Genomic DNA, 23,020 nt, shown 5'->3' on the forward strand with positions numbered 1-23,020 from the left:
CCTCCTATGTACAAGAATATAACTGCTATAATACTGCCTCCAATGTACAAGAATATAACTACTATAATACTGCTCCTATGTACAAGAATATAACTACTATAATACTGCCTCCAATGTACAAGAATATAACTACTATAATACTGCTCCTATGTACAAGACTATAACTACTATAATACTGCTCCTATGTACAAGAATATAACTGCTATAATACTGCCTCCAATGTACAAGAATATAACTACTATAATACTGCTCCTATGTACAAGAATATAACTACTATAATACTGCTCCTATGTACAAGAATATAACTACTATAATACTGCTCCTATGTACAAGAATATAACTACTATAATACGGCTCCTATGTACCAGAATATAACTACTATAATACTGCCTCCTATGTAGAAGAATATAACTACTATAATACTGCCTCCTATGTAGAAGAATATAACTACTATAATACTGCTCCTATGTACAAGAATATAACTACTATAATACTGCCTCCTATGTACAAGAATATAACTACTATAATACTGCCTCCTATGTACAAGAATATAACTACTATAATACTGCTCCTATGTACAAGAATATAACTACTATAATACTGCCTCCTATGTACAAGAATATAACTACTATAATACTGCCTCCTATGTACAGGAATATAACTGCTATAATACTACTCCTATGTACAAGAATATAACTACTATAATACTGCTCCTATGTACAGGAATATAACTACTATATTACTGCTCCTATGTACAGGAATATAACTACTATAATACTGCTCCTATGTACAGGAATATAACTACTATAATACTGCCTCCTATGTACAAGAATATAACTACTATAATACTGCTCCTATGTACAGGAATATAACTACTATAATACTGCTCCTATGTACAAGAATATAACTACTATAATACTGCTCCTATGTACAGGAATATAACTACTATAATACTGCCTCCTATGTACAAGAATATAACTACTATAATACTGCTCCTATGTACAAGAATATGCTGGCAGCAGTATAAGTGCAGATACTACAGACATATAGGGGATGTAGGGTGTTTGTGGGGTGGAGGTGACCTGGGGGTAATAAATCAGCGTTATTTACACGCTCTCTTCCTCGCTTTGCTGTTATCGCGCTTCCTCAGTTCTCCGTGGCGTCTGATTCAGCATTAGTGCAGTTTTCCAGACATCTGTCCTCGCTGTGGATCGGGGGCTCAGACGTCAGGAGTTTCCACCCATTGTCCTGGCAGTGACAGGAGATGTCGTTCAGATCTTTCTTCTCCTGGACCTTCCTTCACACAGAGCGGATCAGCAGCAGAGCGCGGACCCCCGGCCAGAAGATGTCCGCTCACTTTGGGGTCCTGCTCCTGTGCCTCGTCCTTGGGGACTATTTGTCGGCCTCGTCTGTAGATGTCAGTGGTAGGTACTCTGATACCACAATGGGGGGGGGGGGGGGGGCAGTCGTGGGGGTTTAGACCAGAAGAGTAACCAACGATGCAGCAATAGTCTACAGCTGTATGGATGATGGTGGAGGTAGTACCAGACTGGCGCCCCCAGGGATACTTCCCCATCTCAACGACCACAGCATCCAAACTGAATTACTGCAGACACTTTCTAGAGGATCGCACTGTGGGCGGCTTGTTGGGGGTTGTAGTTCTCTATGTATAGAGTATAATTTTATTGTATTATGGTCATGTTAGGGGTTGTAGTGTTCTCTGTATAAATTATAGAATAATTGTTTGGTGGTCACATGTCCAGTGGTCAGGTTATGTTGGGGGTTGTAGTGTTCTATGTATACAGTATAATAGAATTGTATTATGGTCATGTTAGGAGTTGTAGTGCCCTATGTATACAGTATAATAGAATTGTATTATGGTCATGTCCTGTGGTTGGATCATGTTGGGGGTTGTAGTGCCCTATGTATACAGTATAATAGAATTGTATTATGGTCATGTCCTGTGGTTGGATCATGTTGGGGGTTGTAGTGTTCTATGTATACAGTATAATAGAATTGTATTATGGTCATGTCCTGTGGTTGGATCATGTTGGGGGTTGTAGTGTTCTTTGGATAAATTATACTGCGCAACAATGATTGTGCTACTGAGAGAAAAAAACGTGATTTATGCTAAAATGAGCGCTGATTCCAAATAGGAACTCGGAATTTTCCATGAAACGTCTAGATTTTAACCCCTTTCGTTTTTCCGGCCTTCCCATAGTCCTTACTTTTTTATTTTTCCATTCAGGGCTTATTTTTTGCGGCACAAGTTATACTTTCTAATGGCACCATTTACAGTTGCATATCATGTAGATTGCAAACAGGGTAGAACTGGGAAAAAACATAATTCTGATAAAGGTTTTTATTTTTATTTTCCCACTGTTCACTATGCGGTAAAATTGACCTGTTATCTTCATTCTCCGGGTCAGTTCGGTTACAACGACACCGCACTTGTATCATTTTTCTTTCATTTTAATACTAAAAAAAAAAAAAACTTTGAGGAAAAAAAAAAAAATATCTTTTTAAACCACGCCGCTCCTGGGCACCTACACACTGAACGCCGCTCCTGGGCACCTACACACTGAATGCCGCTCCTGGGCACCTACACACTGAACGCCGCCCCTGGGCACCTACACACTGAACACCGCCCCTGGGCACCTACACACTGAACACCGCTCCTGGGCACCTACACACTGAACGCCGCCCCTGGGCACCTACACACTGAACACCGCTCCTGGGCACCTACACACTGAACACCGCTCCTGGGCACCTACACACTGAACGCCGCCCCTGGGCACCTACACACTGAACACCGCCCCTGGGCACCTAAACACTGAACGCCGCTCCTGGGCGCCTACACACTGAACGCCGCCCCTGGGCACCTACACACTGAACGCCGCCCCTGGGCACCTACACACTGAACGCCGCTCCTGGGCACCTACACACTGAACGCCGCTCCTGGGCACCTACACACTGAACGCCGCCCCTGGGCACCTACACACTGAACGCCGCTCCTGGGCACCTACACACTGAACGCCGCTCCTGGGCACCTACACACTGAACGCCGCTCCTGGGCACCTACACACTGAACGCCGCCCCTGGGCACCTACACACTGAACGCCGCTCCTGGGCACCTACACACTGAACGCCGCCCCTGGGCACCTACACACTGAACGCCGCCCCTGGGCACCTACACACTGAACGCCGCTCCTGGGCACCTACACACTGAACGCCGCTCCTGGGCACCTACACACTGAACGCCGCCCCTGAGAACCTACACACTGAACGCCGCTCCTGGGCACCTACACACTGAACGCCGCCCCTGGGCACCTACACACTGAACGCCGCTCCTGGGCACCTACACACTGAACGCCGCCCCTGGGCACCTACACACTGAACGCCGCTCCTGGGCACCTACACACTGAACGCCGCCCCTGGGCACCTACACACTGAACGCCGCCCCTGGGCACCTACACACTGAACGCCGCTCCTGGGCACCTACACACTGAACGCCGCTCCTGGGCACCTACACACTGAACGCCGCCCCTGAGAACCTACACACTGAACGCCGCTCCTGGGCACCTACACACTGAACGCCGCCCCTGGGCACCTACACACTGAACGCCGCTCCTGGGCACCTACACACTGAACGCCGCCCCTGGGCACCTACACACTGAACGCCGCTCCTGGGCACCTACACACTGAACGCCACTCCTGGGCACCTACACACTGAACGCCGCCCCTGGGCACCTACACACTGAACGCCGCTCCTGGGCACTCGCGAGCGCTCTTTTGCATATGAATTAAACTTCATTTTCCTGCTGGTGCAAGTCTAAAGAAAAGAAGAAAGGTACCGTTACCATCCTGTACAGGTTTTGCTACAGAGCCACGTAAGCGCTGTATATGGCCATATGGAGGTTACAGAATCCCTTTAAGAATTTTTATTTTAATGAAAGGGGGGTGATTTGAACTTTTATTTTTTTTTATATTTGCAAAAACTTTTTCTTACTTTTTTTTAAACTTTTTTTAAGTCACCTTGGGTGAGAATAACTGGCAATCATTAGATTGCCTATTGCGTTCATTGATGTCTATATAGACCCCATTGAACACTTCATTTGCACTATACCAATACAATGCTGCCACCTGGTGGCCTGTATATGTATAGTCATTTAATAGGCACCGAATCCTGCTTGAGGCTTCAGCCTATTAGACCAATGTAACAGGTTCCACGATCTCAGCCAGGGAACCCTGTCACCGGAGCAGAAGTGCGCGACTTCTGCTTCCAGACTGTGCAGATGCCGTGGTCACATTTGACCACGACATCTGAAAGAGAAAATGTATGCCTTATGGCTGATCACATACATGTGCCGCGGGTCTCTGCTATTTAAAATTGCAGAAACCCGGCGGTTATGGCACTCGCTGCACGTGCGAGCGGGCTATATGTTTGGCGACTGGACTTCCGCCGTACATGTAGGTCCTAATAGGGTTAAGTTATACATGCAAAGCCTATTCAGTTATAATATTAATGCGTTATATTGGAGATATTCCAATGGACATGACCAGACCTGTCCGGACGCCCTCCGGCTGATGTCAGCAGTAAGTATATAAGGCAAGCTGGACAGATTTGGATAAAGTGATCTGTTATAGCGCTATCAGTTTTGAAACTTAAGATGGATTAACACAAATGTGTTAACGATCCAGACAATTTCTGCTACATGTGTGGCAAATACACTACTTCTGATCTGACAGAGCGAGTGCGTTTTGCAGCTCGGGATGCGTTTGGGCTCGTAGTGCGGTTCCATAAAATATTTCTACAATGGAGAACAGGTATCAAGGCTGCTGGAATCCCAACATGATGGCGACTACTGCTGGTTTTTGCAACAGGAAAATATGACCGTTCACAAAAGCAGAAGCCTGAAGCACTTTTACCAGCACTGGGCCTCGCTCAAGTCAGACTTTTAAACTGACAAACAAGACTTTTTGAAATGTTATTCTATTACATTTTTATACACTGTTTACTACACAAACTTTGATGTAGATCAGGAAATGGTTGGAGTAAAACTTGTTCTGTTAAAAATTATTCAATGCTTTCCAAGTGCTTCATTCACTTATGCAAAGCAACATTTAAAACAATTCTGACTTCGGATCTGTAATCCGCACACTCGATTTAGTATAGGACACATGGTTTTTTCCCAGTAGAAGACAAAGTTGTTGTTTTTTGTGTGGTGTTATAGTAGAATTTTTTAATGATCTCATGTTCAGTGGTCAGGTTATGTTGGGTATTGTAGTTCTCTATATATTGAGTATAATGGAATTTTATTATGATCATGTTCTGCAGTTAGGCCATGTTGGATATAAAAAGTCTACACGCCCCTGTATGTGTCCTCTATAAATACAGTGGATATAAAAAGTCTACACGCCCCTGTATGTGTCCTCTATATATACAGTGGATATAAAAAGTCTACACGCCCCTGTATGTGTCCTCTATAAATACAGTGGATATAAAAAGTCTACACACCCCTGTATGTGTCCTCTATATATACAGTGGATATAAAAAGTCTATACGCCCCTGTATGTGTCCTCTATATATACAGTGGATATAAAAAGTCTACACGCCCCTGTATGTGTCCTCTATATATACAGTGGATATAAAAAGTCTACACACCCCTGTATGTGTCCTCTATATATACAGTGGATATAAAAAGTCTACACGCCCCTGTATGTGTCCTCTATATATACAGTGGATATAAAAAGTCTACACGCCCCTGTATGTGTCCTCTATAAATACAGTGGATATAAAAAGTCTACACACCCCTGTATGTGTCCTCTATATATACAGTGGATATAAAAAGTCTACACGCCCCTGTATGTGTCCTCTATATATACAGTGGATATAAAAAGTCTACACGCCCCTGTTCAAATGTCAGGTTTCTGTGATGTAAAAAAATGAGACAAAGATAAACCATTGCAGAACTTTTTCCCCCTTTAATGTGACCTATAAACTGTACAACTCAATGGAAAAACAAACGGAAATCTTTTAGGTGGAGGGAAGAAAAGAAAAACAACTAAAATAATGTGGTTGCAAACTTATAACTGGGGCTGTCGCTGTGTTCAGAATGAAGCAATCACATCCAGAATCCTGTTAGATAGCAGTCAGCATACACCGGCCGTCATGTAAAGGGCCTCTGATTAACCCCAAATAAAGTGCAGCTGCTCTAGTTGGTCTTTCCTGAAATGTTCTTAGTCGCATCCCACAGCAGAAGCCATGGTCCACAGAGAACTTCCATCAGAGGGACCTCATTGTTAGAAGGTATCAGTCAGGAGAAGGGGACAAGAGAATGTCCAAGGCATTAGATCTACCATGAAACACAGTGGAGACCGTCATCATCAAGTGGAGGAAATATGGCCGAACAGGGACCTCACCAAGAACTGGACGTCCCTCAAAAAGTGATGAAAAGACAAGAAGAAAACTGGTCTGGGAGGCGACCAAGAGGCCGACAGCAACATTACAGGATCTGCAGGAATATCTGTCCAGTCCTGGCCGTGTGGTCCATGTGACAACAATCTCCCGTATTCTTCATATGTCTGGGCTATGGGGTAGAGGGGCAAGACGGAAGCCTCTTCTTACCAAGAGAAACATCCAAGGCGGGCGACATTCTGCAAAAACACATCTGAAGTCTCCCAGAAGCATGTGGGAAAAGGTGTTATGGTCTGATGAGACCAAGGTGGAACTTTTTGGCCATAATTCCAGAAGATATGTTTGGCCCAAAAAACAACACTGCCCATCACCAGAAGAACCCCATCCCCCACAGTGAAGCCTGGTGGGGGCAGCATCATGCCAAGAGCTGTTCTTCTTCAGCTGGCACTGGGGCCTTAGTTAAGCTAGAGGGAATTCTGAACAGTTCCAAAAACCGGTCAATATTGGCCCAAAACTTCCGGCTTCTGCTAGAAAGCTGAACATGAAGAGGAACTTCATCTCTCAGCAGGACAACCACCCAAAGCATACATCCAAATCAACCGAGGAATGGCTTCACCAGAAGAAGATGAAAGCTTTGGAATGGCCCAGCCAGAGCCCAGACCTGAATCCGATTGACAATCTGTGGGGTGATCTGAAGAGGGCTGTGCCCAGGAGATGCCCTCGCAATCTGTAGGGTGATCTGAAGAGGGCTGTGCCCAGGAGATGCCCTCGCAATCTGTGGGGTGATCTGAAGAGGGCTGTGCCCAGGAGATGCCCTCGCAGTCTGTGGGGTGATCTGAAGAGGGCCGTGCCCAGGAGATGCCCTCGCAATCTGTGGGGTGATCTGAAGAGGGCCGTGCCCAGGAGATGCCCTCACAATCTGTGGGGTGATCTGAAGAGGGCTGTGCCCAGGAGATGCCCTCACAATCTGTGGGTGATCTGAAGAGGGCTGTGCCCAGGAGATGCCCTCGCAATCTGTGGGTGATCTAAAGAGGGCTGTGCCCAGGAGATGCCCTCGCAATCTGTGGGGTGATCTGAAGAGGGCCGTGCCCAGGAGATGCCCCCGCAATCTGTGGGGTGATCTGAAGAGGGCTGTGCCCAGGAGATGCCCTCGCAATCTGTGGGGTGATCTGAAGAGGGCTGTGCCCAGGAGATGCCCTCGCAATCTATGGGGTGATCTGAAGAGGGCTGTGCCCAGGAGATGCCCTCGCAATCTGCGGGGTGATCTGAAGAGAGCCGTGCCCAGGAGATGCCCCCGCAATCTGTGGGGTGATCTGAAGAGGGCTCTGCCCAGGAGATGCCCTCGCAATCTGTGGGGTGATCTGAAGAGGGCCGTGCCCAGGAGATGCCCCCGCAATCTGTGGGGTGATCTGAAGAGGGCCGTGCCCAGGAGATGCCCTCGCAGTCTATGGAGTGATCTGAAGAGGGCCGTGCCCAGGAGATGCCCTCGCAATCTGTGGGTGATCTAAAGAGGGCTGTGCCCAGGAGATGCCCTCGCAGTCTATGGAGTGATCTGAAGAGGGCCGTGCCCAGGAGATGCCCTCGCAATCTGTGGGGTGATCTGAAGAGGGCTGTGCCCAGGAGATGCCCTCGCAATCTGTGGGGTGATCTGAAGAGGGCTGTGCCCAGGAGATGCCCTCGCAATCTGTGGGGTGATCTGAAGAGGGCTGTGCCCAGGAGATGCCCTCGCAATCTGTGGGGTGATCTGAAGAGGGCCGTGCCCAGCAGATGCCCTCGCAGTCTGTGGGGTGATCTGAAGAGAGCTGTGCCCAGGAGATGCCCTCGCAATCTGTGGGGTGATCTGAAGAGGGCCGTGCCCAGGAGATGCCCTCACAATCTGTGGGGTGATCTGAAGAGGGCTGTGCCCAGGAGATGCCCTCACAATCTGTGGGTGATCTGAAGAGGGCTGTGCCCAGGAGATGCCCTCGCAATCTGTGGGTGATCTAAAGAGGGCTGTGCCCAAGAGATGCCCTCGCAATCTGTGGGGTGATCTGAAGAGGGCTGTGCCCAGGAGATGCCCTCGCAATCTGACAGATTTGGAGGGTTTCTACAAAGAAGAGTCAAAATGTGCCCATGCTGATAGACTCAGACCCAAAAAGACTGAGTGCTGGAATAACATCAAAAGGGGCTTCAACCAAGTATTAGATTAAGGGTGTGCACACTTATGCAACCGCATTATTTTAATTTTATATTTGTTTTCTTCCCTCCACCTAAAAGATTTCCGTTTGTCTTTCCATTGAGTTGTACAGTTTATAGGTCACATTAAAGGGGGAAAAAGTTCTGAAATGATTTATCTTTCATCACAGACTCCTGACATTTATACAGGGGCGTGTAGACTTTTTATATCCACTGTATATACAGTAGAGTTGTATTATGATTATGTTCTGTGGTTGGGTTATGTTGGGAGTTGTAGTTCTCTATGTATACAGTATGATAGAATTGTATTATGGTGATGTCCTGCAGTCGGGTTATGTTGGGTGTTGTAGTTCTCTATGTATAGAGTATAATAGAATAGTATTATGGTCATGTTAGGGGTTGTAGTGTTCTATGTATAAATTATAGAAGAATTGTTTGATGGGCACATGTCCAGTGGTCAGGACATGTTGGGAGTAGTAGTAGTTTGCACACTGTGCCATAAAAACCAATATCCAGTGCTTTTATGGAGGATTCCTGTCTCCACTCTGGACTTTTGTTGCCGAATCAGAGTGAATGTGAGGATTTTCTGAGCGGATCGGCAGGATAACGAATTAACCGCCCCCCTGAGGGCGATCGGCGATTGTTCTCGTCTCCATCCCCTGCCTGGTACTCTTCGCAGACGATGACTCCACACAGGTCACCTCGCCAGGAGTCACGACTGTGAAAACCAACAGGCTGGTCCAGTAATAGTCTTATTAGGCTTGTAGGGTGAGAAGGTGCCCAGGAGACCAAGGACACAGCTCTATGAAGTCTGATGCACTTCATACTGTATATAGATCCATAGAAGAAGGATGCCATGGTGCGATGCCTGGGAAGGTGCCCAGGAGACCAAGGACACAGCTCTATGAAGCCTGATGCACTTCATACTGTATATAGATCCATAGAAGAAGGGTGCCATGGTGCGATGCCTGGGAAGGTGCCCAGGAGACCAAGGACACAGCTCTATGAAGCCTGATGCACTTCATACTGTATATAGATCCATAGAAGAAGGGTGCCATGGTGCGATGCCTGGGAAGGTGCCCAGGAGACCAAGGACACAGCTCTATGAAGTCTGATGCACTTCATACTGTATATAGATCCATAGAAGAAGGATGCCATGGTGCGATGCCTGGGAAGGTGCCCAGGAGACCAAGGACACAGCTCTATGAAGCCTGATGCACTTCATACTGTATATAGATCCATAGAAGAAGGGTGCCATGGTGCGATGCCTGGGAAGGTGCCCAGGAGACCAAGGACACAGCTCTATGAAGCCTGATGCACTTCATACTGTATATAGATCCATAGAAGAAGGGTGCCATGGTGCGATGCCTGGGAAGGTGCCCAGGAGACCAAGGACACAGCTCTATGAAGTCTGATGCACTTCATACTGTATATAGATCCATAAAAGAAGGGTGCCATGGTGCGATGCCTGGGAAGGTGCCCAGGAGACCAAGGACACAGCTCTATGAAGCCTGATGCACTTCATACTGTATATAGATCCATAGAAGAAGGATGCCATGGTGCGATGCCTGGGAAGGTGCCCAGGAGACCAAGGACACAGCTCTATGAAGCCTGATGCACTTCATACTGTATATAGATCCATAGAAGAAGGGTGCCATGGTGCGATGGCTGGGAAGGTGCCCAGGAGACCAAGGACACAGCTCTATGAAGCCTGATGCACTTCACACTGTATATAGATCCATAGAAGAAGGGTGCCATGGTGCGATGCCTGGGAAGGTGCCCAGGAGACCAAGGACACAGCTCTATGAAGCCTGATGCACTTCATACTGTATATAGATCCATAGAAGAAGGGTGCCATGGTGCGATGATGCCTGGGAAGGTGCCCAGGAGACCAAGGACACAGCTCTATGAAGCCTGATGCACTTCATACTGTATATAGATCCATAGAAGAAGGGTGCTATGGTGCGATGCCTGGGAAGGTGCCCAGGAGACCAAGGACACAGCTCTATGAAGCCTGATGCACTTCATACTGTATATAGATCCATAGAAGAAGGGTGCCATGGTGCGATGATGCCTGGGAAGGTGCCCAGGAGACCAAGGACACAGCTCTATGAAGCCTGATGCACTTCATACTGTATATAGATCCATAGAAGAAGGGTGCCATGGTGCGATGCCTGGGAAGGTGCCCAGGAGACCAAGGATACAGCTCTATGAAGCCTGATGCACTTCATACTGTATATAGATCCATAGAAGAAGGGTGCCATGGTGCGATGCCTGGGAAGGTGCCCAGGAGACCAAGGACACAGCTCTATGAAGCCTGATGCACTTCATACTGTATATAGATCCATAGAAGAAGGGTGCCATGGTGCGATGCCTGGGAAGGTGCCCAGGAGACCAAGGACACAGCTCTATAAAGCCTGATGCACTTCATACTGTATATAGATCCATAGAAGAAGGGTGCCATGGTGCGATGCCTGGGAAGGTGCCCAGGAGACCAAGGACACAGCTCTATGAAGCCTGATGCACTTCATACTGTATATAGATCCATAGAAGAAGGGTGCCATGGTGCGATGCCTGGGAAGGTGCCCAGGAGACCAAGGACACAGCTCTATGAAGCCAGATGCACTTCATACTGTATATAGATCCATAGAAGAAGGGTGCCATGCTGCGATGCCTGGGAAGGTGCCCAGGAGACCAAGGACACAGCTCTATGAAGTCTGATGCACTTCATACTGTATATAGATCCATAAAAGAAGGGTGCCATGGTGCGATGATGCCTGGGAAGGTGCCCAGGAGACCAAGGACACAGCTCTATGAAGCCTGATGCACTTCATACTGTATATAGATCCATAGAAGAAGGGTGCCATGGTGCGATGCCTGGGAAGGTGCCCAGGAGACCAAGGACACAGCTCTATGAAGCCAGATGCACTTCATACTGTATATAGATCCATAGAAGAAGGGTGCCATGGTGCGATGCCTGGGAAGGTGCCCAGGAGACCAAGGACATAGCTCTATGAAGCCTGATGCACTTCATACTGTATATAGATCCATAAAAGAAGGGTGCCATGGTGCGATGCCTGGGAAGGTGCCCAGGAGACCAAGGACACAGCTCTATAAAGCCTGATGCACTTCATACTGTATATAGATCCATAGAAGAAGGGTGCCATGGTGCGATGCCTGGGAAGGTGCCCAGGAGACCAAGGACACAGCTCTATGAAGCCTGATGCACTTCATACTGTATATAGATCCATAGAAGAAGGGTGCCATGGTGCGATGATGCCTGGGAAGGTGCCCAGGAGACCAAGGACACAGCTCTATGAAGCCTGATGCACTTCATACTGTATATAGATCCATAGAAGAAGGGTGCCATGGTGCGATGCCTGGGAAGGTGCCCAGGAGACCAAGGACACAGCTCTATGAAGCCTGATGCACTTCATACTATATATAGATCCATAGAAGAAGGGTGCCATGGTGCGATGCCTGGGAAGGTGCCCAGGAGACCAAGGACACAGCTCTATGAAGCCTGATGCACTTCATACTGTATATAGATCCATAGAAGAAGGGTGCCATGGTGCGATGCCTGGGAAGGTGCCCAGGAGACCAAGGACACAGCTCTATGAAGCCTGATGCACTTCATACTGTATATAGATCCATAGAAGAAGGGTGCCATGGTGCGATGCCTGGGAAGGTGCCCAGGAGACCAAGGACACAGCTCTATGAAGCCAGATGCACTTCATACTGTATATAGATCCATAGAAGAAGGGTGCCATGCTGCGATGCCTGGGAAGGTGCCCAGGAGACCAAGGACACAGCTCTATGAAGCCTGATGCACTTCATACTGTATATAGATCCATAGAAGAAGGGTGCCATGGTGCGATGCCTGGGAAGGTGCCCAGGAGACCAAGGACACAGCTCTATGAAGTCTGATGCACTTCATACTGTATATAGATCCATAAAAGAAGGGTGCCATGGTGCCATGCCTGGGAAGGTGCCCAGGAGACCAAGGACACAGCTCTATGAAGCCTGATGCACTTCATACTGTATATAGATCCATAGAAGAAGGGTGCCATGGTGCGATGCCTGGGAAGGTGCCCAGGAGACCAAGGACACAGCTCTATGAAGCCTGATGCACTTCATACTGTATATAGATCCATAGAAGAAGGGTGCCATGGTGCGATGCCTGAGAAGGTGCCCAGGAGATCAAGGACACAGCTCTATGAACCCTGATGCACTTCATACTGTATATAGATCCATAGAAGAAGGGTGCCATGGTGCGATGCCTGGGAAGGTGCCCAGGAGACCAAGGACACAGCTCTATGAAGCCTGATGCACTTCATACTGTATATAGATCCATAGAAGAAGGGTGCCATGGTGCGATGCCTGGGAAGGTGCCCAGGAGACCAAGGACACAGCTCTATGAAGCGTGATGCACTTCATACTGTATATAGATCCATAGAAGAAGGGTGCCATGGTGCGATGCCTGGGAAGGTGCCCAGGAGACCAAGGACACAGCTCTATGAAGCCTGATGCACTTCATACTGTATATAGATCCATAGAAGAAGGGTGCCATGGTGCGATGCCTGGGAAGGTGCCCAGGAGACCAAGGACACAGCTCTATGAAGCCTGATGCACTTCATACTGTATATAGATCCATAGAAGAAGGGTGCCATGGTGCGATGCCTGGGAAGGTGCCCAGGAGACCAAGGACATAGCTCTATGAAGCCTGATGCACTTCATACTGTATATAGATCCATAAAAGAAGGGTGCCATGGTGCGATGCCTGGGAAGGTGCCCAGGAGACCAAGGACACAGCTCTATAAAGCCTGATGCACTTCATACTGTATATAGATCCATAGAAGATGGGTGCCATGGTGCGATGCCTGGGAAGGTGCCCAGGAGACCAAGGACACAGCTCTATGAAGCCTGATGCACTTCATACTGTATATAGATCCATAGAAGAAGGGTGCCATGGTGCGATGATGCCTGGGAAGGTGCCCAGGAGACCAAGGACACAGCTCTATGAAGCCCGAGGGGCACATGCGGGGCAGAGAGGATTTACAGATACGCAGCTCCACAATCATGAGACAAGACATCATTATATCGTAGGGAATTGCTGTTTAAGCAACATCTCCAGCTACAGTTTTTCCCATTTGACATAAATTGTGAAATGAACGGTTCTGCAGCTTTCCAATATACTTTGTATTGCAATTTCCCACTACTTTCAAGAGTTCTGCTTGCTGTCAGTGAATGGGAACATTTCAGATCTGAGGATTTGCCTCTGGTCTAGACAATACATCGGGAGCTCCGATCTCTCCAGTCCTGATGGTTTGCTGCAATGTATCAGTGCAGGGAACATGGATCGGTTTGGAGTCCAGGGATGAGGGTTATTCAGGGTTAGGGTTCAGCTCTGTTCAGAAAACGAAATACTTGCACCGCTCTGTTAACCCCGTGATGACACAATCCTAGTGATCGCTTTTAACCCGTCACATGCTGTACACCTTCATTAATCATTCTGTGCCTTCCAGAACTTACACAATCAAAATGCAGAATAGCCGGCGTGGTTCTGGTGGAGAATCAAGACCGCTCCAAGAAATTTAACTTTACGATGGCGGAAGATGCGTGCCAGGCGCTGGGGCTACAGCTTGCCAGCGAGGCTCAGGTGGAGAAGGCCAAGGGATACGGATATGAGACGTGCAGGTAAGTCCTAGGTCGCCCTGTCAATCCATATTCTGTAGCTATACACTGTTCATCCTAAATTCATGAATAGAACTCCAGAGAGCTACAGTAAAGACTGACACTTTCTCCATTCTCTGCAGCTTTGGATGGGTATTGGAAAAAGCTGGGGTGATTCCACGGATCCAAAACAACGAAAACTGTGGCAGAAACAAAACCGGGATCATAACCTGGAAGGTGGAACTCCACAGAGTCGTCTTCAGCGCCTACTGCTTCAATGCCTCCGGTGAGTAAACTGGACTTGTATTATAGGGGTTCAGTATGGAAGGGGGGTGCAAGGTCAAGAGACCCCCTTTACCTTTAGATACATGGCCACCTCTGATGTCCATGACCACCCTCTACATGTGACCCTACGGTGGCCACCATCTGCCTATAATCTCATGGACATTATACCGCCCTATGGCCCCACTGAAGAGGAATCCATTGAGCTGACCCACAGTCTGAACGATGGTTCTCCAAGGACCAGGGCTGGTGAGAAGTTACCTGCCTCCTCAAAAAGTATTGAAAGATTTCTCTTCAAGGGAGGGCGTCACTGCAGCTTCTGGGGGTGCATGGGGTCCAGCTTAGGTTGATGAGAGAGGAACCAGGCGCTGGTTATACCCCCTTATTTCCTACAGAGGGCGCAGGAAGAAAGAGGAGACAGCACATAGGTTGGTTGTTAGAGATACGTTGTAGCAATCACCGCCTAAGGGTCCATGTGGTTGTTAGGCAGCGGGTCTGAGATTAGGCAGGACTACCACTGATCTGAAGTCAGACATTAAGGTAAAGGGCACCACCATGGAGCTGCCACTCACTTAGTGCCACCCTTTCCATTCAATTCCTCATTGTTTATTTCAGACGTCCGCATCAATTCCTGCAAGCCGGGACTGATGGTGACACAAACCCCGAGCACCGCAGTGGTGCCAACGTCCAGAGCCACCACGGCATCAAGCCGCCCAGAAACGGAATCCACCAGTCTAGAAGCGGACACGCAGACGACGGCAGCACTGGCGTCCAGGCCGCACGTGACGACAATGACAACCAAAGACTTGACGACATCATTGACCACAACACTGACGACACCAGCGATGACGCCGCGGTCCACCACGATAGAGCCAACGCCAGTGGCGGACACTGAACCACCCAACAAGCAGGAGAACCAGATGGCTCAAAAAACCGAGAGAGTCGTATTTGGAGGTACCCGAACCTTCAGGGCTGTACCCTCGCGTCATGCTGATGTGCAGAAATATAACAGCCTGTCTTAAAGGGATTGTCCAAGGTTACAAAAATCTGGCTGCTTTCATCCAAAAACAGTGCCACAACTGTCTACAGGTCGGATATGGTACTGCAGCTTCAATTAAGCAGAGCTGTAATACCGGACACCACCTGTGGAGAGGTGTGGCGCTGTTTCAAGAAGAAAGAAGCCATGATTTTCTAATCCTGTGCGACCCATTTACCTGCTCTGTAACATTTAAGAACATTTCCAATGCTTCACTTTCCTTAATCTTCTACTCCAGTCACCTCCAGAGCTGCGTTTAGCTGTTTTACAGCTGCATTGTCTCCAGCAGCTGTCAGTCATGTGATCTAGTATCAGAGCTCCCACAATGCATTGCTTTATAGTAACATGAAACCAGCAAAACTAGCATGCAGCTCTAGATGTGTTTGGAGCAGAAGACCCGCAGCAGATCAGGTGCTGGATTAACAAGGTTTTCCTATCGTACACAGGAGTTCCGACGACGCTGCTCATTCTGGCGCTGCTGTTCTTTATAGCGGCCGTGGTCCTCGCCGTTTGCTATATCAAAAAGTAAGTTGAACCATTTTCTAAAATCACTTGGCACAAATTGCCCCGACATCCCCCAGGACGGTTCCCAGCCTCAGTCCTGAGGGTCAGACCCCAGACCATAAACTTCTATTAAAGGGGGGCTCTGACCCCCGGCTCCCCGACCATCAGCTGTTTGCAGAGAAGGCAGCGTTCGTTGTCTGCTCCCCGCGGTAATTGCAGTGACGAGCAGTGCAGTTACAGTATGGCGTCCACATTCACTTCTATGAGACAGCTGTCTGTTGAAGTGATCACTACAGAGCCGTCCATAGAAGTGAATGTGGACACCATACTGTAACTGCACTGCTCGTCAGTGCAGGAAAACGGAGTAGAGAACGAGCGCTGCCTTCTCTGCAAACAGCTGATCGGTGGGGGTCATCAATAGTAAAAAGCGGAGAACCCCTTTAAGTGATGCCTGCCCCGAGTGCTCTGTAGCTGCTGGTTCGTCACCCCGCCGGTTTGCTGCACCTCCATCGCCATCAGCATTGTAGTGGACGGCGCTCGTCCCTGTAGAGCTGCTCCAATGGAGATTTCTGAAGTTTGAATGGGAATGTTATGGAGGCCACGTGTAAAGACTAAGAAAGAGCCCCGATAAGACCCCTAGATGAAAGCACACCCCAGACCCCTCACTTACATCCCTGACCGAGACCCCCAGAACAGACCCCAGATCCCTAAATGAATTCACACCAATAAGCTCCTGATCTCACCCTGGTGGTGGCCAGAATTGTATCACGTCACTGGCTAGGATGCGGGGGATTTGGAGCAGTGTATCAGTGGCAGCCCCTCCAGTTATTTCAAGACGTTAATGGGTGCCGAGGTTTGGTCGTGTTCACACAGCGCGCTCCCCAGCAGGTGAAGCTGTTTCGCCCCTCCAGTTATTTCAGGATGTTAATGGGTGCCGAGGTTTGGTCGTGTTCACACAGCGCGCTCCCCAGCAGGTGAAGCTGTTTCGCCCCTCCAGTTATTTCAGGACGTTAATGGGTGCCGAGGTTTGGTCGTGTTCACACAGCGCGCTCCCCAGCAGGTGAAGCTGTTTCACCCCTCCAGTTATTTCAGGACGTTAATGGGTGCTGAGGTTTGGTCGTGTTCACGCAGCGCGCTCCCCAGCAGGTGAAGCTGTTTCGCCCCTCCAGTTATTTCAGGACGTTAATGGGTGCTGAGGTTTGGTCGTGTTCACACAGCGCGCTCCCCAGCAGGTGAAGCTGTTTCGCCCCTCCAGTTATTTCATGACATTAATGGGTGCCGAGGTTTGGTCGTGTTCACACAGCGCGCTCCCCAGCAGGTGAAGCTGTTTCGCCCCTCCAGTTATTTCAGGACGTTAATGGGTGCCGAGGTTTGGTCGTGTTCACACAGCGCGCTCCCCAGCAGGTGAAGCTGTTTCGCCCCTCCAGTTATTTCAGGATGTTAATGGGTGCCGAGGTTTGGTCGTGTTCACACAGCGCGCTCCCCAGCAGGTGAAGCTGTTTCGCCCCTCCAGTTATTTCAGGACGTTAATGGGTGCCGAGGTTTGGTCGTGTTCACACAGCGCGCTCCCCAGCAGGTGAAGCTGTTTCGCCCCTCCAGTTATTTCAGGACGTTAATGGGTGCCTAGGTTTGGTCGTGTTCACACAGCGCGCTCCCCAGCAGGTGAAGCTGTTTCGCCCCTCCAGTTATTTCAGGATGTTAATGGGTGCCGAGGTTTGCTCGTGTTCACACAGCGCGCTCCCCAGCAGGTGAAGCTGTTTCGCCCCTCCAGTTATTTCAGGATGTTAATGGGTGCCGAGGTTTGGTCGTGTTCACACAGCGCGCTCCCCAGCAGGTGAAGCTGTTTCGCCCCTCCAGTTATTTCAGGACGTTAATGGGTGCCGAGGTTTGGTCGTGTTCACACAGCGCGCTCCCCAGCAGGTGAAGCTGTTTCGCCCCTCCAGTTATTTCAGGACGTTAATGGGTGCCGAGGTTTGGTCGTGTTCACACAGCGCGCTCCCCAGCAGGTGAAGCTGTTTCGCCCCTCCAGTTATTTCAGGAAATTAATGGGTGACGAGGTTTGGTCGTGTTCACGCAGCGCGCTCCCCAGCAGGTGAAGCTGTTTCGCCCCTCCAGTTATTTCAGGACGTTAATGGGTGCTGAGGTTTGGTCGTGTTCACGCAGCGCGCTCCCCAGCAGGTGAAGCTGTTTCGCCCCTCCAGTTATTTCAGGACGGTAATGGGTGCTGAGGTTTGGTTGTGTTCACACAGCGCGCTCCCCAGCAGGTGAAGCTGTTTCGCCCCTCCAGTTATTTCATGACATTAATGGGTGCCGAGGTTTGGTCGTGTTCACACAGCGCGCTCCCCAGCAGGTGAAGCTGTTTCGCCCCTCCAGTTATTTCAGGACGTTAATGGGTGCCGAGGTTTGGTCGTGTTCACACAGCGCGCTCCCCAGCAGGTGAAGCTGTTTCGCCCCTCCAGTTATTTCAGGATGTTAATGGGTGCCGAGGTTTGGTCGTGTTCACACAGCGCGCTCCCCAGCAGGTGAAGCTGTTTCGCCCCTCCAGTTATTTCAGGACGTTAATGGGTGCCGAGGTTTGGTCGTGTTCACACAGCGCGCTCCCCAGCAGGTGAAGCTGTTTCGCCCCTCCAGTTATTTCAGGATGTTAATGGGTGCCGAGGTTTGCTCGTGTTCACACAGCGCGCTCCCCAGCAGGTGAAGCTGTTTCGCCCCTCCAGTTATTTCAGGATGTTAATGGGTGCCGAGGTTTGGTCGTGTTCACACAGCGCGCTCCCCAGCAGGTGAAGCTGTTTCGCCCCTCCAGTTATTTCAGGACGTTAATGGGTGCCGAGGTTTGGTCGTGTTCACACAGCGCGCTCCCCAGCAGGTGAAGCTGTTTCGCCCCTCCAGTTATTTCAGGACGTTAATGGGTGCTGAGGTTTGCTCGTGTTCACACAGCGCGCTCCCCAGCAGGTGAAACTGTTTCGCCCCTCCAGTTATTTCAGGACGTTAATGGGTGCTGAGGTTTGGTCGTGTTCACACAGCGCGCTCCCCAGCAGGTGAAGCTGTTTCGCCCCTCCAGTTATTTCAGGACGTTAATGGGTGCTGAGGTTTGCTCGTGTTCACACAGCGCGCTCCCCAGCAGGTGAAGCTGTTTCGCCCCTCCAGTTATTTCAGGACGTTAATGGGTGCCGAGGTTTGGTCGTGTTCACACAGCGCGCTCCCCAGCAGGTGAAGCTGTTTCGCCCCTCCAGTTATTTCAGGACGTTAATGGGTGCCGAGGTTTGGTCGTGTTCACACAGCGCGCTCCCCAGCAGGTGAAGCTTTTTCGCCCCTCCAGTTATTTCAGGACGTTAATGGGTGCCGAGGTTTGGTCGTGTTCACACAGCGCGCTCCCCAGCAGGTGAAGCTGTTTCGCCCCTCCAGTTATTTCAGGACGTTAATGGGTGCCGCGGTTTGGTCGTGTTCACACAGCGCGCTCCCCAGCAGGTGAAGCTGTTTCGCCCCTCCAGTTATTTCAGGACGTTAATGGGTGCCGAGGTTTGGTCGTGTTCACACAGCGCGCTCCCCAGCAGGTGACGCTGTTTCGCCCCTCCAGTTATTTCAGGACGTTAATGGGTGCCGAGGTTTGGTCGTGTTCACACAGCGCGCTCCCCAGCAGGTGAAGCTTTTTCGCCCCTCCAGTTATTTCAGGACGTTAATGGGTGCCGAGGTTTGGTCGTGTTCACACAGCGCGCTCCCCAGCAGGTGAAGCTGTTTCGCCCCTCCAGTTATTTCAGGACGTTAATGGGTGCCGAGGTTTGGTCGTGTTCACACAGCGCGCTCCCCAGCAGGTGAAGCTGTTTCGCCCCTCCAGTTATTTCAGGACGTTAATGGGTGCTGAGGTTTGGTCGTGTTCACACAGCGCGCTCCCCAGCAGGTGAAGCTGTTTCGCCCCTCCAGTTATTTCAGGACGTTAATGGGTGCCGAGGTTTGGTCGTGTTCACACAGCGCGCTCCCCAGCAGGTGAAGCTGTTTCGCCCCTCCAGTTATTTCAGGACGTTAATGGGTGCCGAGGTTTGGTCGTGTTCACACAGCGCGCTCCCCAGCAGGTGAAGCTGTTTCGCCCCTCCAGTTATTTCAGGACGTTAATGGGTGCCGAGGTTTGGTCGTGTTCACACAGCGCGCTCCCCAGCAGGTGAAGCTGTTTCGCCCCTCCAGTTATTTCAGGACGTTAATGGGTGCTGAGGTTTGCTCGTGTTCACACAGCGCGCTCCCCAGCAGGTGACGCTGTTTCATTCACGTTTGTTTCTCTCCTCAGATACAAAACTCATTTACTCTTCACCAAGAAGAAAAATCAGAAGGAATGCGTGGAGGCCAAGGTGTTCAAAGACACGTCGGGCGCTGAAAACACGAAAGAGGAAGAGCGTCCCCCGAATGGAAAAGAGACAGAGAGCCCGTGGAAACCTACAGGAAACTCCATCGAGGCGGAGGTGTAATATCAGCGGAGAGATAAACTGCTCGCCCACTGGGCACCGCGCCCGCCGCGCCAAAAAGAACAAACTGAGGCTCCAATGATTACATTCATCAGTATAAACCCCACCGCAGACCCAGAAGACGGGGGATGGGCAGGGAGGTCCCCCTATAAATTATTGTCTCAGTAACAGCACTGGATTACACCGTACACTACTGCTCCTGTGATGTCACTTCCTGTTACCATTGCATCCCCAGGACACGCCCCTGATCCCTAATGAATATACATACTGAGAATATGATGGAGGCGATGTTGGCGGCCGCGTCCGACTCACACACTGCAGCACAGCCTCCTGACCTGCACTGACACATTGTAACAAAACTCATCAGCAGAACGAGGTCAGGTTTATACACTCTCTATGTAAACAGTGAATGGTCCCAATCACCAACTGCAAGCACCTTTCGTGTTTTTTAAGTCATACCGAAGAATTAAAGGGGGACTACAGTAATATAATGTTGATGGGGGGGGGGGGGGTGGTTCTGTTTGATGACGATCCGTATGTAAAGTGTGCAGTACCTCCAGCTTACATTCCCGGAGGATCAGGCGCTGTAGTGTTTGTCAGTAGATCCATGTGCAGACCAGTCCTTAACCATGCGGTAGTCTGCGCGTCCTTAACCCTAACTCAGATGGATGTTGGAATAGGGAAATTTCAAGTCCCACCAACAACCCCAACCCCCACAGGAAGTAGGGGGTGGAAATGCAAGATCAAAAGCATCCCCCCCCCCCCCCATCAAACCACCTGTTATAAAAGTCACATGTAGGTTATAAAGGTTGGTGTCAGGGCAACGCGGCCATAACGCAAAACCTAACCTAAGATCACACTTGCTGACAAACCGCACCCGCACCCCCCGACTCACGATGGAGAAACATGTATTTAAAAGAAAAAACGCACAATGTGAATAAAGACAAACACCACAATTGCAAAATTGGAATAAAATTAAATAAATACAGCGGAGTCCACAATGTACAATGGCGTTAAGCTTGACAGCCGCCACCTGTGGGCACCTAGTACTAAGCCTAAGGCCCCTTTCACACAAGCCAGTTTTCTGTGCGGGTGCAATGCGTGAAACGAACCCATAGCAGCCGCACTAAATCCGGACCCACTCATATATTTTTTTCACGCATAAGTTCTGCGTTACGTGAAAATCTCAGCTTGTTGTATATTCTGCGTTTTTCACGCAGCCCTGGCCCCATAGAAGTTAATAGGGCTTCAGTGAAAAACGTATCGCATCCGGAAGCAAGTGCGGGTGCGATGCGTCTTTCACTGATGGTTGCTGGGAGATGTTGTTTGTAAACCTTCCGTTTTTTATCACGCGTGTGAAAAACGCAATTGCAGAAAAAACTGACTGAACTTGCTTGCAGAATGGTGCGAGTTTCACTGAACGCATCCGGAGCCGATCCGCCGCGCTCGTGTGAACCCAGCCTAAAGGTCCAGTCAGCTTCTCGTAGTGAAACGGTCTCTCCCTCCGGGGGGAGCAGTGACTTTCTCAATGGCACGGAATGAATTCGCCCTGCGACTGCGTGTGGATAAAATGTTTTGCCGCATTGGACACATTCAAAGCAGCAGGACTCGAAATATATTTCAAATGCTCCAAAATTCTGTTTTTCAATCTGCGTGAAGCGCTGCGGACATACACCAGGTCGCAGGCCGTACATTGAAGGACGCAGATTACGCCCGAGCTGTGTCAGATGATATAAGTTTTTATTGGCAAAGTCACTGAGGGATCGGCATTTTGGAAAGGTTTGGTTGCAAGCAGATGGCTGCACGTTCTGCACGGACGTGCAAACAAGGAAGGAGAAAGGGAACTGGCAAGGGTTAATGCCTGGAGACTATTCATATAATATAGGCAAACAACTTCTAATGCCGGCGGTAAACGCCCCCCCCCCTTTGTCCCCTCGGATTACCATTCAGTGTACTGGTTTGTCTAACGTCCATCTTGGCTTTTGTTTATATTCTGACTGGGAATGCTCCCATTAATTCAGTGCTGGTTGTAACCTCCGCTGCGGATAGCCTCGGGAGCTAATGATCTGCCGATCCTTTCAGAAAGCGGATTCCGTGCCACAATTTCTGCGTGCACGCACAAATTCCCCGACAGGTATCCCTTTAATAGTAGGGATAGGGTGGTGGCGGATAGCATGCAGAATGGCATTGCCTGCAGGTTCTCTGTACAGACTAGTCTGTTTGGAAGGCCGGTTAATCTGAGGTGCAGAAAGCATACATCATACGTGTCAGCTCTGCAGGTAACACGTCCCCAAATAAGGAGCAGATCATCTATGTATCGATGGAGAAATCCTTTCCCCAAACATCTGCCATCTGAGGGGGAGGGGGTCCATGTAGGGCTCAGGTCTGCAGTGCAAAAATACAAGGGGGCTGACTGAGGGACCCCCATATTCAGGGTGTGAAGACTTCTGCAATCATATTTATATTGTTCCAGTGCAT

The 23,020-nt window shown here is 49.6% G+C and overlaps 2 protein-coding genes across 3 annotated transcripts in view; one reads left to right on the forward strand and one right to left on the reverse strand.

Moving 5' to 3' along the window:
• The window catches only part of GALNT18 (polypeptide N-acetylgalactosaminyltransferase 18), a 507,876-nt gene that overhangs the window by 381,424 nt on the left and 103,432 nt on the right, over nt 1-23,020 (reverse strand). The gene's annotated exons all lie outside the window — the stretch shown is intronic.
• LYVE1 (lymphatic vessel endothelial hyaluronan receptor 1) lies at nt 1,208-20,836 on the forward strand. 2 transcript variants are annotated; one of them, XM_040410372.1, is made up of 6 exons: nt 1,208-1,424; nt 14,119-14,290; nt 14,410-14,552; nt 15,164-15,502; nt 16,031-16,109; nt 20,368-20,836. In XM_040410372.1, exons 1-6 carry the CDS (start codon nt 1,265-1,267, stop codon nt 20,543-20,545), a joined length of 1,071 nt encoding a protein of 356 aa, XP_040266306.1. In that variant the 5' UTR covers nt 1,208-1,264; the 3' UTR covers nt 20,546-20,836. The 2 variants fall into 2 exon arrangements, with proteins under 2 accessions (XP_040266306.1, XP_040266307.1); XM_040410373.1 differs by having other exon boundaries at nt 16,031-16,113; nt 20,368-20,490.

The sequence above is a fragment of the Bufo bufo genome, chromosome 10, assembly GCF_905171765.1.
Source record: "Bufo bufo chromosome 10, aBufBuf1.1, whole genome shotgun sequence".
Taxonomy (NCBI): Eukaryota; Metazoa; Chordata; class Amphibia; order Anura; family Bufonidae; genus Bufo; species Bufo bufo.